General features: G+C 42.4%; 1 protein-coding gene across 1 annotated transcript; it reads right to left on the bottom strand.

The window, feature by feature from the left end:
- Positions 1-144: 144 nt before the first annotated feature.
- On the bottom strand, positions 145-14,580 carry UBXN4 (UBX domain protein 4). Its single transcript, XM_066323165.1, has 13 exons — positions 14,447-14,580; positions 9,031-9,133; positions 8,154-8,182; positions 7,209-7,327; positions 6,454-6,619; positions 5,905-6,007; positions 4,302-4,356; positions 4,014-4,178; positions 3,087-3,214; positions 2,318-2,420; positions 1,862-1,993; positions 1,337-1,545; positions 145-777 (listed from the first exon to the last, which is right to left on the bottom strand). The coding sequence occupies exons 1-13, from the start codon at positions 14,523-14,525 to the stop codon at positions 639-641; spliced, it is 1,530 nt and encodes a 509-aa protein (XP_066179262.1). The 5' UTR covers positions 14,526-14,580; the 3' UTR covers positions 145-638.
- Between the last annotated feature and the right edge of the window lie 4,687 nt (positions 14,581-19,267).

Below are 19,267 nucleotides of genomic sequence, written 5' to 3'. Positions count from 1 at the left end.
CCTCTTTTCCTTTACTTCGTGTACAGTAAGGTCATTTAAACTGGAATAAAATGTTTGTCTGCTGTATTTTAAATTTCAGTGCATGACCCTGCTTTGCTTCCTTGTGATAGTAGAACATCAGAGCAACTTCACAAGACAGTCCTGTTTTCTGGAAAATAGTTTATTGAGTGCTTAGGGAATTAAAAACTACAAGGTTTTGCTTGCAGTTGCAGAAGCAAGAAAAAAGTTAAACATAAATTAGTTACCTGATTTGCTACTTATAGTGCTTCTGAAACCCTCATTTCAATCAGTCATTGCCTACCATGACCTTTATATGAATATATCTGGCCCTTAAATTTATGTAGCAGAATATTTATAGATTAAAAAGTGCCTTTCTATGGCATAGGGCAATATTTAAGAAAGCTGATGGAGATTTTCAGTCTTTTTACTAGGTTTCACCTACACCCACTTGATTTTTCTGACATAGGTGACTTTATTCCATAATCCATTGCAGGAATAAGAATTAATTCAGTCAGTGTAAAATAAGCCCCACTTGTCCAGAAGCTTTAGTTGACTTAGATCAAATAAGAGAAGGAAGAAGAAAAAAAAAAAAAAAAAAAAAAAGAAAGCAGCCAGATAGTAACTGCAGTTACTCAAAACTACATTTGTTGTGTAGAATTTCCATTCCAAGTATTGTTTTCATCTTCTCCATCATCTTGAGTCCTCAGTCTATATATTTTGCCTTCTTTTTTGAAGTCTTCCCCCCGCTTTTCCACTACTCGTTTCCTGACTGCTTGCCTGGGGCACAAAGAACAGTGAGGTTTGACAGTTTCCTCAGTAACAATTACACAAGAGAAGCAGCAAATGCAATAAACACAAATCATCCATCCTTCTCTTATCCTCAATAACAGTTTTCTTCAGCCCTTTGTTTCTTTGGGAAGCAGTACCCAGGTGAAAATTTGTCACTTAGCAGTCAGAGTGGCAGATTCATTTTCCCTGTCATTGAAGCAATATGTGGCTTTTTCACCAGGAACAGCCAAACAGCTCTCCTGAGTACACAGGAGATCTCATTCTCCAGGCAATACAAAACCTGTCAGAACCAGACTTCACCTGCTTCTGCTTCTTGAACAACCATCCCATAACAGTTTGATATCTCATTTTTAACATTTTTATCTTCCAAACAGTCTCAGCTGAAGTGAAGCTCACCTTTGTAGATACAGCTCAATTCCCTGCTCATAAATGACTGCAAGATGATGTTTTTTCTACCGTGTAATTGAAAGTTCAGTTCCCCACTCCAAAGTTAGAGCAATTGCAGCAAGAAGCTTGAGGAACAGCTGCCTTAAACACTTTGCCTTACCTGGTTTGCTCGATGCTGCCCGATGTGGAGGGAGCTGAGTGGTCCTGCTGATGAGCTGATCTCACAGAGGGCTGTGAGGGGGGTGGGCTCGTAAACAGAAAGTTGCTGATGAATCTCCAAACCGCTAAGAGGGGGTAAAGGATTGTGCCCAAGAACTTCCACAGATCACTGCCTGAAGCCTGAACAACAGAAGTCGCAGGTCTTCCCGCCTGTCATGAACACACCAAGCAACCTGGTCAGGTATTAAAGTCCTGCTCTTGTAGACAGAGTATCTCATGCATCACTTTGAAGCAGCTCAGCAGACACAAAGCAACAACTTTGGTTAGACAAGTGTCTATGCCATCATTTATCTGCTCCAGAAAAACTCCAAATCAGTCCTGACAAAAACTAGAGTAATTTTGCAACCTGTTTAGGCAAAGAAAATCCACAAATTCAAGCCAAATACTATCATGGCTGACTAAGAGCAAATATCCAGCTATTGTACTGCTGTCTGAAAAATCAAACACACCAAAACCCAACACCTACCGGCAGCAACACTACTGAAGCACTGGGTGCTAACTCGAGTTCCAGTAACTTCTTTCCATAATCTTCTTTGGTAAACTCCCTCCTGGGAAACATTGTCGCCAGTGAAAAATTGCCGTAAGTGTTACCAACCGTCTGTGAAGCACATGAAGAAAACATTTTATTTATAACTTCTCATTTTCAAACAACTGCGTATTTGCCAGCTGAGTATACCTTAACAAGAGTACTGTATCAAACTATCAATCATCCTCAGAGTAGGATATGAAATATCCCTCATTTTTCTCTTACTAATGAAACACTGCAGCAATCCAAAGGCAGTTGTTGGCACTGGAGAATGCTGCTACCAGAACTCCCTTCAAATACCCAACAAGGAAAGGAGTTGATGACAACTCCACCACCATCAACAGATGCTCACCAATCATAATCAGCACATAGCTGAAAAACAAAATGCCCATTTACCTGTGCAGCAAACTGCCTGGCTTCTTCTAGCCGTGCTTCCGATGGGAACTGGTTAGTGAAGGAAGATCCATCGGGGAGGCGGAACTGAATCCTGGCTATTGCACTGCAGGACAGGTATTGGGGTCAGTCAGGACATGAACCCTCAGACAAAGGCTCCTGGGCCTTTGGCTTGGCAGTGGTGAACTGTGGGACAGAGGGACACTCATCCTGCCCAGGGCAGTGCACATGGGCACTGTAAGCTTGAATTCACAGCGGAAAATCAGCTGCTGATCTCTCACACTGCATCTCTTCCATATCTATCTAAGGTCCCTACAGGTTTGGATAATTCTTAAACCAGTGCTGGGCAAGGCAGGAGACAGCTCTGACACAGGCAGCTGATGGCCCCAATCCAGCCTTCCTGAATCCAAGCCATCCACACACAGCCCCTGGGTCTGCACCGAGCTCCCCAGCAGTGCTGACATGATCAAGTCATTCTGTCCAGGCATCATCTTGCACATTCTCACCTTACCTCGTACCCCACCAAGCTCCATGATACTGGTATTTAAAATCAAAGCTCTTATCTAACTAAAATAACACACCAGAAAAAGTGGTTAGTGTTTCATGATCACAAATGTCAAAAGGATGAAAGCTATCAAGGAACATCATGTTCATGTAAATAGCTACCTTTAATGTCACTGTTTAAACAGCTCAACACGGCAACATGTTGTCAAGAGATGAGGAGATACCTCTATCCCCCAAAATACACATTTGTGTCTCTACTGCAGCTCACCTTCGCTCCCTTTGAGCTGCCTCTTTTCTGGCCTCTATTTCAGCTTGTTTAGCCTGAAGAGCTGCAGCTTTTGCAGCTTCTGCTTCTTCCCTCGATTTTGCAAAGCGAGCTGCCCTCTCAGCACGATCCTGTGGAAGGATCAGAGAGAAACCTTAATTGTTAACATAACCTGTTGCTTGACACTCATTAAAACAGACAGCTATGATCTATACTCATGAACCAACTGCACAAACATAACATACCAACAGACCATATGGAGAAAAGACAGTGGAACTGCAAAGAATTATTCATTGCCAAAGTGAACATGCTCGTGTCATTAGCCAAGATGACACTTCTCACTGAGTCACTTCCCACAACCAGTTGTAGCTAGATGATTTTCCCATGCAAGCTCAACACTCCAGGGAAAATTAAGGCAAAAACCTTATGGGAAGTTAAACAACTGCAATTCTACGTGTTCTATACCAAAACCTAATAATGAGGAATAATTTCAGTTGTTATCAACTGTTTACATCCATATATGCACACACATATAAACTAACTCGGAAAATCACCCTCCTCACCATTCTGAGAGCAATGTTCTTGTGTATCTTCTACAATTAAATACTCCTTGTGCATCTCTTTTAGTACTATGCCTAAATGCAATTATTTTTATGTTTATGTGATAATTCTCCACTAGGCTCAAGCAGTACGACAGAAATGTTTGTTCAGATAGAAAAGAATTGTGAAGATGAAAGCAGAAGTTTCATTTTATGCACAGGAAATGCTACATAAACCCCAAATATAAAAAATCATTACTATACAAGGCCAGAGGATTCCAAATGGAAAAACGAACAATCTTTCACAGCTTCGTCAAATGAGAAAATGTATCATTTTAGTACACTGTGAGGGAGAGAAGCAGCAAGCTCTCTTCCAAAATGCAAAATTTACCATTGCAATCTGTTGCCTTATGCGCTCTCTAGCAGCCCTCTCTTCTGCCTTTTCTCTGTTCCTTTCTTCTAGCATACGTTTGGTCAATTCTTCTTCCTGTCGTCTTTTGTATTCCAGCATTTCTTTACCAGTTTTCCTTCTTTCAATTTCTTTCTTAATTTCTTTCTGAATAGAGAGATATAAAAATTGGACCACAAAATTGCCTTGGACAAGAGAAAAGACTGAAGTATGTTTTTTTTTTCCAAAAAACCCCAATAACCTGCAAGGATTTTTACGTTTTTGTGTTACCTGTTCTTCTTCTTTCCTTTTCTCCTCTCTTCTTTCTTCAAGCCTCTTTGTTAACCTAGATTTAAGAACAACATCCAAAGTCTTATCATTGCAGTATTTTCAAATGTTAATGAAGCACTTGCAGACCCAGGAGAACACATGAAAATGAGCTGTAGCACAGTGCTAATACCTCGTGTACCAGCAGTGATTCATTCCCATGCGGGTGCACCATCCATGCAAAGGGTGGTGATGATTTCACCACCTCCCTTCTCACTTTTAGAGCTGTTCTAACATTCCTTTTGTCCTTTTGCCACTCATTAAATGAAGAATCCTACATATCCTTACTGTTGAACCAACTTACGAAGACATACAATAAGCAAACACTATTTATGATCTGTGGTAACAGAAACACTAAATCTCAATCCCTTTTTAGCTATTTAAGCCATCTGGTTTCTTCTGCACATCACCTCCTAAAAGAGAACACGAGTAATATATATCCCTGACATAGATGCACATGCATCTGTCTCAGCTATCCAGAAAAATGCCTCAGAATAAAAATTGACTTAAAAGAAAAAAAGTAAATTTCTCAACTAAATAAAATCCCAACATATTTGAAGTCTGAGGAAAGAGCAGGTATGACTCAATGTGAAAAGTCATATAATCAGAAAAATGTTTGTATGGTAGCTGTTTTCTATAAAAGAAAGTGGTAATTACCAAATACTTGGCCTCTTTTTCCCCCATTGCAAGTAATGCTGTAGGTAAATTATGCCAGATTTGTATGTAAGATTAATGCATTTTTCAAAAAGGAACACTGATAACTATATTAAAATATTGACTGCATTGTGATATCAGTGGTAGGTAAAAAATATACCTCTTGTCCAATAACTTTGAAAGAAAACTGAAATAAGCACGAAAAATATTTAAAATACATTTTAGCATTATAAATATTCCTATTTCCTAAACATGCATTATGGTTTTAGACAGGCTATTTCAAATACTATCAATCTTATTAAAAACAAGTTTATAAACAATATCCCATATTTAAAAACTACGAATAATGAATTAATCACGTTTTGAGCCAGGAGTTTCTGATCACCATACTTCAGAAACCTCAACTCAGCTCATTACTGTTCAGTGATCAAAGCATGAGTCTCAGAATTGGATTCTGTTGACTTTTTCAACGTCCCCAAACTACAAACAGTGATCAAATCAACAAGAAGTAAGATGACATCTCTATACAAAACCTAGGTTGGGATTTTATTACACCAGTTTCCAGTGCTTTAAGTTCAATGTTTCAATTAATTTAAAAACTTGCAGCAAACATATCATCTCTATTGAAGTTATATCAAAAGTGAGCACATATAGTTTTCCAGATAACCTCTTTCTTTTAAAGTACATGAGAAATGATACTAATCAAAACCCTGGTTTGGTATCAGCCCTAGAATTGTCAGAGACATGTAATACAAAATAAGACCATATAAATATTTGCCAGATGACAACAGATTAAGGACCAAAATCCTGTAATTAAATGTGTTTGTAAAAAAACCCCAAACCAACCCAAAACCCAACAAAACTGCTGAGAAGCAAATAGAGCACATTAAGAAGTCTGCAAAAGAAGACTTGCCTTTCTACTTTGAGTGTAAGGTCATTCACAGGCTGAGCATCATTTGCTTGCTCATCTGCAGAATTAGTTGCTTCCTGCCTTGCTTGACCTGGATTTGCTTCATCTTCAAGGGGTTTACAAGAAAGCAATGCATAAGAAAAAAAAAAAAGGTGTATTTCTTATCATAACAATTATCAGGCTCCTTGCTAGCCACAATTTGCAGCAACTGGGATATCTCAAGGAGATACCAGGTTTTGCTCCTTTGACTCCCCCCTGAACAATTTGGTTTCAGGTTACTAAGCCAAAAACAAAAAACTCTTTAATTGAATCCTTTTTCATGAAAGCATACACAATTTTATTGAGTTATAAACCACAGATTCCTCACTTATTAAAACTAAGCAGAATGACAAGTTATCCTTCCCTCTAGACTTGCACAAAGCATTCTGGAATGTCCCAAGTTTCTCCTCAGTGAGTCTGCTCACTCTATTGCCTTTTATGTACCAGCATGTGACAACTTAAGAAAAACCATTTCCAAAGCAAATGAGGTGGCATTTGTGTCAGAACACTAACCATTACCAGCAGAAGATGCTGTTGTCTCAGGCACAGCAGCCTCAGGAGAGTCACAAACCTCTGCTCTGGGTTCTGCACTTTCTGGAGCACCATCAGACTGAGAGGAGGGACAGGGAGCAGATGCCTGACTGCCGTTTTCCAAAGGCCGCCCCTTCCCTGTGTGCATCTAAGAAATTGGGAAAGAGAGAATGGAGCCCAGGGAAGTTCAAATATTTTTCACAGGTTAAAAGGTCAAGACTGAATTATTACTGAAGAATCAGCCCTACTGAAAATATAAAACTAGAATTACCACATATTATTGAGTATGGTACAATCATGCATTTCGTATTTTTTCTAATTTTAGTCTTGCACTTGAAATCAAAGTGATAAAGCAACCTACACTTGTGTATAACTTTACAAATCCACATTACAGAACAAAATTACAAAACCATGTTATGAGCTGAAGAGTAATCCCCTTAAAGGTGAGTTGTCACATTTTGTCATTCAAGTTTAGAGTTCATGACACATTTCTTCAGTACTGTGGGTTTACACAGATCATCTAAAAGAAACAAAAATTAATGCAGCACTTGTGCACAGTGCTTCCAACCTATGTACTGAACTCAAGGTTGCAGATTTTATTGCTGGAAGGACAGAACCAGTAACTCCCTGGTTCAACTTTCACCAGTAACTTCCCAAAGGCACAAGCCAAGGGCCAGGGCCATCACTGTCCTGAGCATCACCAGCTCCATGTGGAAGACCCAGCCTGTCAGCATTACCTGCTTGACTTTATGGATCCTGGTAACAAGCTCTTCCACAGAAACGCTGCCAGCAATGACTTCCAAAGGGATTCCATTGTCTCCTATAAAAAAACTGGATGGGACACACACTACGGGATCTGCACAGGACAGTTAAGGGTGGTCAATGACAGTTGTTGACAGAGTAACATTACAGGGCAAAGCAGATCTTCCTGCAGGAGCTTCTGGCCCAACGCTCTTATCTCCAACTGGACATCAGTAGCCAGGGCCAAGGGAGGAAGAACAAAAAAGATCCTGGCAAACGTTACATGCAACTGGTAAGCATTTCTGCTTTTCTTTGTACTGGTTTAGGCCAAAGTATTTTTCTCCAACTTTTCAGGCAACTCATTATGCTTTGACTTGAGAATGATTTTGTTTTGGTGTCAGGCAACATCTTAAGTAGACAGTAATGAAATCTCAGAGCATGCAGGAAATCCAAGTTAAGGTACAGGATTCCAGCATCACAGAGAATGAATGAACTGTCAGCAGTGACCCCTTTGGGCAGGCAGGGGTTTACTGACTTCACACCTGTGTATGTGACAGAACCCAGGCCACTGCTTGTTCCTCCTCCTCTGCACCTCTGAGCCCCAGCTCATAACTGAAACTACTTTTAGTTTGTTTTCTAATGCTGATTAGTAGGAACAACAGGTTATTTAGATTACATAAAGCTTTAGATAATTTTCTATTTAGAGAGTTACATAGGATTAACATAAAAAAAAACCCAGTTTGCTCACTTTCTCTAATAACTGACAGCTAGTTGAATACACAGATGGTATCTATTAACTACACAGTTTATTGCATAGTTTTGTGCCAAAATAAGTATTTTCAATAGTTGCTTGTAAGTATTTGTCTTAAGAAGGGTATTAACTTGTAAAGAGCAATTATCTGTAATCATAATGTAGCATCTAAATAGACCTCAAAGGATACAAATTTGAGAGAACTGCAGGCATGCTTCACTGTTAAAAAAAAAAAAAAGATTCATTTAGGAGTAGCAATCATTTTGCAACAACTTCAGATTAAGTCTTTCATCATAAAAATAACTGTCCTAAAAAACTATTTAAATACTTGAGAGAACACTAAAAGCAAATTTGCATTGCATCTTATCATTAACATTCTGCAAAAGTGTTGACATGGTGACAATCCTTGGTTATCACAGTTGACTACATAAGAATTAGGAAAACAGTGCTAAGAGGCAATTCAGGAAAAAAGGAATCTAGTCTATTGAGCACAAATAATGTACTAAATCTAATAAAATGTCTACAGAGCATTTCAAAATAATACCATTTGGGGAAATGTCAGTGCACTTTGTGCACATGGACTGGAACACAATCATAACAGAAATAGCTGAGTAATTTACCCAGGAACTTAAATGCTTCTCCATTCTATGTGTTACAATGGAGGCAAACACATTTTCTCTGGGGCTTTACAGATTTTTATCTTTCTGAATTCATGAAAGGTTTTTAATTCATTATGTAACTTGGCAAACCAAGAACTGCCTCTAGCACTTGCATTTTTATTCCAGCATTTTTGTGTCTCTTCCAGTTGAGAAAGGGCAACTTCAAGCATTCTATTGCTAGTGTTGGAATACAGTCTGAAATACATAATAAGTATATGCAGAACACAACAAGAAATTTTGACATTGTCTGAGGCTCTAGGGACTTCAGGAGTACTGAATTCACATCTGCTCTGGAACCCTGTATGTACACTATCTCCTAATCAGGGTGAGGACTTCAGAAGCCTCTTACTCTCATCATCATCATCACTGAAATATTGTATAAAAGACAGAATTAGAATAGGCTCAAACCTTTTGGTGTCGATTTTAATAGCAACAAAACCATCTGATGCAGCTTCAGTCACCTTCTCATCTTCCCACCTTGCAGCCATCTCAGTAGATTGTTCATCTTCACCTGCAAGAGACAGCACACACCTGAGTTAAACCCACCACAAACTGCTGTTTCTACCCAGATTTTAGCTTTGATCAATCCCTTGGAATCACCTTTGTAAAACACTCTGGGGATTATTTTCAAGTCAGTTTATAATTTTTTTTTAATAATCGAGAGACAATTCAGATGGTTCACTTTGATAACATGTCAAAACTATGTTCTGCTTGCCCCTAGTTATAAATTTAATTACATATTAGTACATCAGCTGCTAGTAGGTAAAACTATGTTCTCCACTCCCTGTAAATACACAGTTCAGCAGGTAAGGTTTCACTGTTTGACACTGTTAAAGAAACCCCAAACCAAGAAACATTTATTTATAGATTATTTGTAACTTAGTTTTGTATTCCAGTTCTTGACATGAACAGTAACAGCAGGAGGGGAGGAAAAGGTGTGAGCAGCACAGAAGAACAAGAATAACATTTATCTCTCCCCAAACACCAGTTTAGTGAGGGTGTGGGTTAATAAATAGATTCTGATGAATATTAACCATCTTTCAACAAGTACACTGGCCTGAAACCATTTTTTTCTCTTCAATCTGTATTACTTCCTAGCAGTTTGGAAGGGACTGCAGTCTTGATGAAGAATCTGAGTCACAAGTATAGAAGTATAGTAGCCCATTATTCAGTGACAACAACAAACCACTTGTTTGTTTCATCCCAGTTGCCATTCTGTACAATATTTTTGACTTGTTAAAGATCAGGAGTTACATGTGGAATCTCCCAGTGAAGTGCTGCTGTCTGGTCACAAGGGCTCTTACAGGGGCACGTATCAAAAATACAATTTTGGAGAAGTGGCTTTCAATTTTTCCCCTGGAACTACTGGAGCAATAAGAAAGTATCCACCTCTATTATTACTCTCCTGCATAAGCAAACAAATGTTTAGGCTATTTTACGTGGGAACCTTTCCTCTTGCTTTAAGTGAAGTGTTTCCAAGTGTGGTCAATGCAGCTGTTGTGCCCAGAGCAGCTCGGCCTCCTCTCCTGTTTCCAAACACTCCCAGGCAGCTGCTTCACCACACTCTGGTTCAAAAGGACACGTGCTCATCCCATTAGGCTACTAAAAATATCCAAATACTTGCCTGGCACTAACTTTTCCACACAACCAACTGCTGGAGAAAGAATGCTGAAAGACACAAACAGGGCAGAGGCTGCTCGCAGTACAGTCTGGGAGGACAGAATGAAAACGCTGATAGCTCATGTTTTATAAAGCTCTGTGCCATGATGCAGTGATTAATATTGTAACTACCCACTGAACAGCTGCTTGTTCCCGTACATCTTTTTGTTCTGATAACCTTTTCTCATTTAGGGGTTAGGGTACATTTATTATAGTTTTGTAGTAGTGCTTATTTCCTGAAATCAAAACTTCCAGGTCACACGAAAAACATCAGAAAAGTCAAAAGAGGTCAAGCACAAGAGAACTTGACATAATTCATAATTCTGATAAACACTGAACCAGCACAACTGCCACAAAATTCTACATCCCAAAACTCTCAGATTTCTTGTTCCTCAAACAAAAACATCACTTTATTTCACTTAGTGGAATGATCTGTGAACAATTCACAGTCATACTTTCTCATCTCTTAAACCTGATCGGGTAAATCTACATAGGGAAAACATTGATCATTTCTCAAGTGATTCACATACTGGACAAGACTTTTTCTGCAATAATTTATTTCCTGTATGAAGAATTTACTCAAAACCATCACAGGTTGTCAGAAGATTTGAATTTCCCTCAGCACGCACTCATCAGGGAAATGTTTTCCTTTCAGAAGGAGAGATAAGCCCAACTGACTTTTCCATGTCCAGCATTTCATAACTGCTCAGTGAGAGAGGATAGCCAGTCTGGAATGCCAGGAAGCCAGGACATTAAACCATTCACCTCCTCCTCCTCCTCCGCATCATTTCACTAACTTAACTTGAGAAGTGTCTTGATACATCTTGGCTACAGATAACTAACTAACAGCTTATGTGTACAAATCACAACTTAAAAAAATATTAAAGTTATGAACAAAGGAAGAAGGGTTTCTACAAATGTTATTAAAAAGAAACAAACATTTTAATTTAAAGCTTTTTATTGTCAAACAGTAACCTCTTCATTTTTTCACTCTGAAAAGCACTTTTTATGAGTGGCCTGGTGTTTTCATGATCAAAATATGTCTAACCTTTGGAAAGAATAATCTTAAAACACTTCAGTCAGAACAGATGAGGTTTTGTATCAAATGAACTATCAACTTCAGATTAGTGACTCCAAGAATCAAAGGCTTTTTTTTTAACTCTGTAGCCTACAAAATCATCTACAGAACAGCTACCAACAAGATACCAGGGATGTTCATAGAATCATTAACATATCCTGGGTTGGAAGGGACCCACAAGGATCATCAAGTCCAACTCCTGGCATCGCACAGGACACCCCAAAAATCCTACCATGTTCCTGAGAGCATTTCCCAAACTCCCCCTGAACTTTTGGCTGAGGAGCCTGTTCCATTGCCCAACACCCTCCGGGGGCAGAACCTTTTCCTGGGATCCAGCCCTTCACACCATCCCCCAGGCACCTGCCCTGCCAGACCAGTTTCACTGTCAGGAATAGTCTCCATCTGCAGCAACAGGGGCAAACTGCTGCTGGCGATTACTGGATGCCACAAAGTAACTCGACTGTCCCCCAGACACAACCCCCTTACCTGCTGTGCCCAGAGGCCTCTCACATCCCACCTTAATATTTTACACCAGTTCCTAAGGGCAGACCTGCTTCACCTCATGCTCTCTGGGGAGAATGGAGCAATCCATACCTTTTATCCCAACTTCCTAAGAGTTCAACAGGCTCTTTAATACCCTTACACCAGCCTGTCACCAGAATGTGCCACGAGGGTTTTAAACACTGAGCTCAAAAATGCTGGGATTATGGCTGCAAGCAAAAACGCTTTAGGAGAAACCTGCTGGAACAAGGTACACTTAACAATGACAAATGCCACCTCATTTTTAAGATAAATAACCACAAAATTCCTTGCCTGACTAGAAAGTATTCTAGAAGCAGAAAGAATAATCCATTTCTTCATTTTCTAGAGAAAATGTAAGTGAAGTGCAGAGGAGAGGGAGAGAGGGACAGGCAGATGGTGGCAGAAACCAAACACAGATGGACACAGCAGAATTTCCTCATTTTTGTCAACTGCACTTAAAAGCTATCCTCCACAATGGCCGCTCCAAAATGATAGTTAACTTACATTTTTAATTTCTCTCATTATTTTTTTCCTTTATTCATTTTTTCCCATAGACATTATTGGGTGAAGTGTACAGAACCAAACACTGCTGAAAGCCTGTTCTCCAGGTGCTTTCAAATTCCTGTCTCCAGTGGCAAGCGTGGAGTGTAAAGGCTCAAAGTTACCATCACTGTGCAGTGTAAAATGTGTTTCTACCCAAACACCAAACCCAATCTCTGCGAACACAAAACCAGACTATTCTTTCAGCACTCCACATCCTCCAAACACAGCTGCTTCCACACAGTGAGAAAGTTCTTTGGCTTCCCACCTCCCTTTCCCAGCACATGTAACAGAACAGTTTCATGATCAGCTCTGCCACGGGTCAGCTGCCCTGATCCCACGGTGCCCAGGGTGGAGCAGATGTCAGCAGAACTCTCCAACTCTTCATTTCGAGATGTGCCTGGCTCAAGTCACACTCTGCCTTTTCCAGGGCTCAGAAGAACAAACAAAACAAATCCTCACAGCACACGCAATGACAAAACTAGGTTACATCCCTGCAACCATCAATTTATCTCCCTTGTGTATCTACATATTCCTACATCCACCTAATCAACACCAGCATCTAATAGGCCCCATTTTATGCACAACTTTTATTTCATAAAAAATATTGGGCATAAGTTACAACATGCATTTCTGAGCCCCTGATATAGGTAACAAGTTGAAACTAGTCAGGTGCCCACCAAAGTCCCTCTGTCACTGCCCTCCTCAGCTGGGCAGGGGAGAGATGGTAATGGAAGGCTCATGGGAAGAGATAAGGTGATAAGGGGGGTGATCACTCACCTGTTATCTTCGCAAGCAAAACAGACTGGACTCTGGGAAAAATTTATTTAACTTATTACTAATCAAAAATCAGAGCAGGATTATGGGAAATAAAACCAAATCTCCTCCCCACCCTTCCTGCAGTCACTTCCTCACACCTTGTTTCTGTTGATCCTTCCTCCTCAAGGGTTGGACTCCTCATATTCTTCCAGCATAGAGTCCCTCCCAAATTCTGCAGTGTGACTCTTTCCCAAGGGCTGTGGTTCCTCACGAACTCCTCCACCCCTTCCCTTACTCCAACACCGACACAGCCCAGTCTGTGGTCTGACAAGGCCTTGATTTCCATCAGAACGTTTACTATCCAGCAGAAAATGCTGTTCTCCGAGTACATGGAGAGTTGTGTCAGCAAAGGAATTTAGCTGCACTTTTCTGTTCACATCCCCTTTGGAAGTGAACTTCTTGAAGCCACGTGAGTCCCACAGTTCAACAGTTCGTAAGAGGACAACACTAAGTCACACATTTAACCTTGTTGTTTTTCGAGGCACCTGAAAAACTTCAAGCCAGGAGCACTTAAGCCAACAGTAAAATCTTAAGAAACAACACACACAGAGATACGTAAAAGCTCAAAAATAAGTTAAAGAACTTGTCTAATCACAGAATATCACAGCTTCAACTGTGTTGGAAAAGACTTCTGAGACCATCGAGTCCAGCCTACGACCAAACACCACCTTGTCACCCAGACCACGGCAATGAGTGCCACGTCCAGTCTTTCCTTAAACACTCCCGGGGACCTCGCCACCCCCTGGGCAGCCTGCTCCAATCTCTAACCACCCCTTCCGGGAAGGAATTCCTCCCAGTGTCCAACCTCAACCTCCCCTGGCGCACCTCAACACTGTGTTCTCTTTCCCATCTATTTTCCATAGAGAAAGGCAGCGCACACAAGACGACGGGAATTCCTACAGGTTCCAATTACAGTGTTATGAAACACGCACTGTCGGTACGAGGGAAGGAAACGAAACACAACAAACAGCCCGGAGAGCTGCGCCCAGTGCGGAAGGGCAGAACGGAGGGGAAGGCGACAATCGGATGGACGGGCGATTCCGCTGCACAAGGCGGGCGGGCGGGGGCCGGACACCGACACGGCGGGCTGCGGCTGACACAGCACAAATCCCGCTCGGCGGGAGGGGCGGCGGGCGGGACACAACTGGGAAGGCGCTGCTGGGCCGTGCCGGGGAGAGCAGCGGGCGGCCCCGGGACGTACCGTACCTGCCACGAACACGACGAAGACGGAGCTGCGCTCCTTGGCGGCGGCGATGGCGGCGGGGACGGAGCCGCCGAACCACATCGTGGCAGCGCCGGCACCCGCCGCCCTCAGCGACAGCGGCACCGCGCCTGCGCCGCCGCCGCGCCAACCGCCCCCCGCGCGCCTGCGCGCGCTGCCCGGCGCCCCGCCCGCTGATTGGCGGCCGCGAGCGGCGCGCGCCCCTCCCGCCCCCTCCTCCCCGAGCGCGCGGGGGGCGGTACCGCGGCTCTCCCCCCTCAGCCCGGCGCCATCTTGGCGCTTTAGCAATGCTTCCGCAGGCGGGTGTCGCCCCCTGCGCTGTCCCACGGGGAAACGGGCTCGGGGCGTCAGGAGAGCAGCGGGAGCTGCCCGTGTTTAGCCTAAGGAAGAGAGGGCTGAGAGGGGATCTCGTTTATACAAGTCCTGTGAGGGGGCGTTTCAGCCTGGCGAAAAGGAGGCTCAGGGAGACCCTTACCGCTCTCTACATCTCCCTGACAGGTGGAGCCAGGTGTGAGTCGGGCTCTTCTCCCACGGAGCCAGCAATAGAACGATAGGACGTAGCCTTAAGTTGCGCCACGGCAGCTTTAGGTTGGACATCAGGAAAAATCCCTTCACAGAAAGGATGGCTAGACATTGGAACAGGGTGCCCAGGGAGGTGCTGGAGTCACCGTTCCTCTCGGTCTTTAAAGAAAAACTGGATGTGGCGCTCAGTGCCATGGTCTGGTTGACGTGGTGGTTGGTCAGTTTGAACTCGGTGATTTCAGAGGTTTTTTCTAAACCAGTTGACTGTGTGATTCTGTAATGCACAATAAACACCTCAGATAGTCTCAAAGGCAGGTACCGAGAGGATGGTGCCAGACTCCTTTCAGTGCTGCCCAGTGAGAGGATGAGCAGCAATGGCGGCACAAGAAATTTCACCTCAATATGAGGAAGAAATTCTTTACATTTAGCAGAGCACTGGAACAGCTGCTGAGGGAGGGTGTGGAGTCACCCTTCCAAACCCACCTGGACACATCCCTGTGTCACCGGGTCGAGGTGACCCTGCCTTGGCAGAGACTTGGACAGGGTGATCTCCACAGGTCCCTTCCAACCCTGACAATTCCGTGATTCTTGGGGCAGCTGCCAGGGAAAGGGGCACCTCCTGCAGCCGAGGGCTACCCACAGGACCGATGGCCACCCACAGCCATCCCTGCCCCAGCGCCCACCCCGGGGGACGCGAGGGCGGGCCTGGGGGAAAGCAATGGGGGAAACGACACAGATCCATGTTAAATCCAACAAAAACTGTGTGGTGTGCAGCGATCCTCCACAAGAGGCAGGAGGTGAAGCCAGGCCATCCTCCATGCTCCCGGGCTTGGTGGGGCACTGGCACAGCACAGCCAGCAAGGCAGGAGAACTCCTGATAGACATTTCACAGCAACGAGGACAGGACGGTTGATGTCAAAGTGCTCTGATGATAACATTTTGGACAGAACACTGCACTTGAGCTTTTCTAAAAGACCATTAGGACTGTGACTGTGTGTACTGGGTAACCCGCTGAGGCAGGCACTCAAACATTCAAAGGCCAAAAGACACACGGTCTCTCAGTCTGGGAAGCTTTCACTGCCCTACCTTGTGTAACTGGATAGTAACAACTAAAAACCCCTACAAACTTACAGTGAAAAGGAAGCAAATCAGTGTTGGTAACAGTGTACAAAATCTGTTTTACCTCCTCCAAGGTGCAGCATGTGGAAATCATGTCACAGCAATCCTGCTCACAGGGTAAGCTTTGCATGTGTGTCGTGCCTCTGCAAGTTTCTTAAAGAAATACCATCAGAACATGGTTGTAGATGGGTTTTTTTAAAAATTTGTATATTTTTGTATTTTCTTTCTTTATGATACAAAACATACTTAAGGGCAATGCCAAAGGTTGGATAGTATCAAATGATAAATTTATATTGGCTGTAAACCAAGAGACATCTCTGTTACACAAGTGCATGTAGAGGAGGAGGTTAGGTTGTAAGGTGTATTTTGAATTCTCTAATAAATTTGGATGTGTTGCACTAATTCTCTTGGCATTTCCAGCAACTGTAGTTTCCTGCATCTGATTTAGAACCCTAAGTTGGAAGTTTCACATGAAGGGTGAGTGAAATGTTGAACACTGCATGTGTTGAAAATTGTTTTGCCAATACGTTTTTCAAACTCTTTGATATCATTTGAAACAAGGAAGAAGAAGAAGGGCTTACTATTGACTGGACATGCAATTTTTGTGAAGGTGTACAATCTTTTACATCCTCAGGAACTATTTATGTTACATTCTCAAATAATCACAGTTTTAGAAGTGGAATTCTCCAGCTATTGGGTCACTGACTTGCTGCTGTTGGATGTGCCTTTGCTGTTCATCTGAGAGCTTTTGGCTCAAGTATGTCCGGAAACAACAGAGTGTGCAGTTTGTCGGCCTAGAAAAAGAGAGGATAACTAACTAGTAAGTAGAAAGTTTTATTGAGAAATATGAAAAATAGTTTGATAGCTGGAGCATTACTTGGGATTCAGTTCTTTGACAGAGGGAGTGTCTTGCGTGTTTCCAGTTACTGGTGTGGGAAACAATGCAGGGCAGTAATTCACATTCTAGGAGAATCACTTTTTCTCCCTGAAACCAGGACACTTCTATCTAGATTAAAAATGGGAAGTATCTATTAGGAAATTCCTTTTTTAAATTGCACTGTTGCTTCACCCTAAATCAACAGTTAATTAAAGAATCCAAGTTACCAGTTTAAGGCAGTAAAAAGTCCACAAATGTGAGCAAGTGTGGAGTCAAGGTCTGGTGTATTTCCCAGATTGTATAAATCAGGGTAGTGGACTATCAGAGCACACTTAAAAATGATGTTTCTTAGTAACTACACTGGAAAACCAAAGAAGGGCAAAGCTAATTAACTCTACAACTAGGACAGAAGTTAGGATATTAGAAAAAAGCAGAATGCTAGTGTCTCCCTCTCAACTTCAAACTGAGGCCACTGTAATTCAAGTATGATGTGCAATATTGCTTGTAAATATTCCTTTTAAACTGTCAAGTAATTCTGGGAGCTGAAGTGTAACAGATCCTTGGTGTGAAGTCAGCCCAGCACTGAGCGTGTCTTCCACCTCTGTGTCTGAAACATTCCACTGCTGTCAGCACCGTGGGTCCTCATCAATCCCCAGCTAATGCAGATTCCCAGTTAACTGGGGCACAGGAGCAGAATTAAGAATAAACCTCACTGTTAAGCATTATCCACAGCAACACAGTTTATTTTTATAACTTATTCCAGTTTTAAAAGCATACAACAGCTTGTCCTCTACAGCTCTTTGGTTTACAGCACCAGGCTCATCTGACATTCTGGTTTTCCTTCCCAAGTGCAGGCACAGTCCATTACGGCTGCATGCATCCCAAATTACGACTCAGTGCATGAGCTTTACCACTGAGACTGGAAAATTAAAAAATAGCAGCAAACACTGAAGTGTTTGTGTCCTGGACCAAATTATAATGCTGAATCATGTCTTCAGCAAGATCCACTTTCAACCCCACAAATTTTGACAAACATCGTGAAGCATCAAGCAGTTGCAAGCAGAATAAAAAAAATCAACTTTGCAGTGAGGGCTGCTGAACAGAGTCAGGGCCACACTGGCCCTGCAAGGACACAAGGCAGGCACTGATGTAAGAGGAGGCCCATACACCTTGTGGTGAGAACATAATTGCACACGTTTTCAAGTAATCTAAGAGGCAGCTTCATTTATGCTGAAGGTTTTAGATGTGAATGGTGACTTTGGTCTTAGGTTCCAGAATAAGGTAACTTACAGGGACCCAATTTTCAGAATGTTCTGCAAATCAGGCCCTTTTAAGGGTTCTGGTCTACACCCAAGAAATGAAGCTTCCAAAATGAAGTCACATTAACATTGTGGACTTGAATTTTATACTTACTGACATCAACAGGCAAAAGACTCAAAACGTTTTAAATGTGATTAGGAGGAGGACATTGAAAAGAGGCAGTGTATCAACCTTCAATGAAAACCAAGCTGTAGAAACACTGAAGGGATTGAAATAATTCCTTTCATAGTTAGAAATATGTTAAAACTCCAGTTACAATAATTTTTCATGACCTGTAACCTTGAAGTGTTTTGGTCAGTTTTCTCCAAAGCTTCATCTGAACAGTCTTTGCTTCAGGGCTAAATGCAGGAACTTGAAGCTTGCACTGGTTTTATGTGGAAAAATATATCATGGAGCTAAATAGTATTTCTAGAAAGTAAGTTGTAATTTTGACTCCCTTTCAGGCATCCAAGCTAGTACAAGGTTAACTGAAAACAACCGACAAGTGAAGTTTTAAGGCACAAATGAGTGTCACAGGATGAGAATGTAACTGCTCATTCCACCTTGAGGAGGAACTGGCTTGCAAAAAGGTAGGAAGTAGGTAAAAAGTTCACCCTGTGAAAGGCCTGTTGTGTACCCAAGTACCTTATTGGATTGAGCTGCAGTTCTTCTGGTGCCTTGATAAAACCCCATCTGCAAACAGCTGCCCTGCAGCACCCAGAGCTTGCAAATCATGTGTCCTACAGGAGGGTTAGGGGTGGCTGCAGGTGGAGACACCTGAGCTCTAGTCTGTGTACACCACAGCACAGGTTTCTTCCTACATGCACTCTGCTCCTTTACATGTCATTTTTCGAAGCATATGTGAGTGAAACCCAAATATTTCATGTTCGAACAGGTCACATTTGCCCAGGGAGGAATGTCAGGGAAGGTGTAAGCCTGTCTGCCTCACCAAAACACACCAGCCCCAGCCTGGCAGGCACGTGTGGGC

The sequence above is a fragment of the Sylvia atricapilla genome, chromosome 7 (genome assembly GCF_009819655.1).
Source record: "Sylvia atricapilla isolate bSylAtr1 chromosome 7, bSylAtr1.pri, whole genome shotgun sequence".
Classification (NCBI taxonomy): Eukaryota; Metazoa; Chordata; class Aves; order Passeriformes; family Sylviidae; genus Sylvia; species Sylvia atricapilla.
This window is presented reverse-complemented; position numbering and strand designations above follow the sequence as displayed.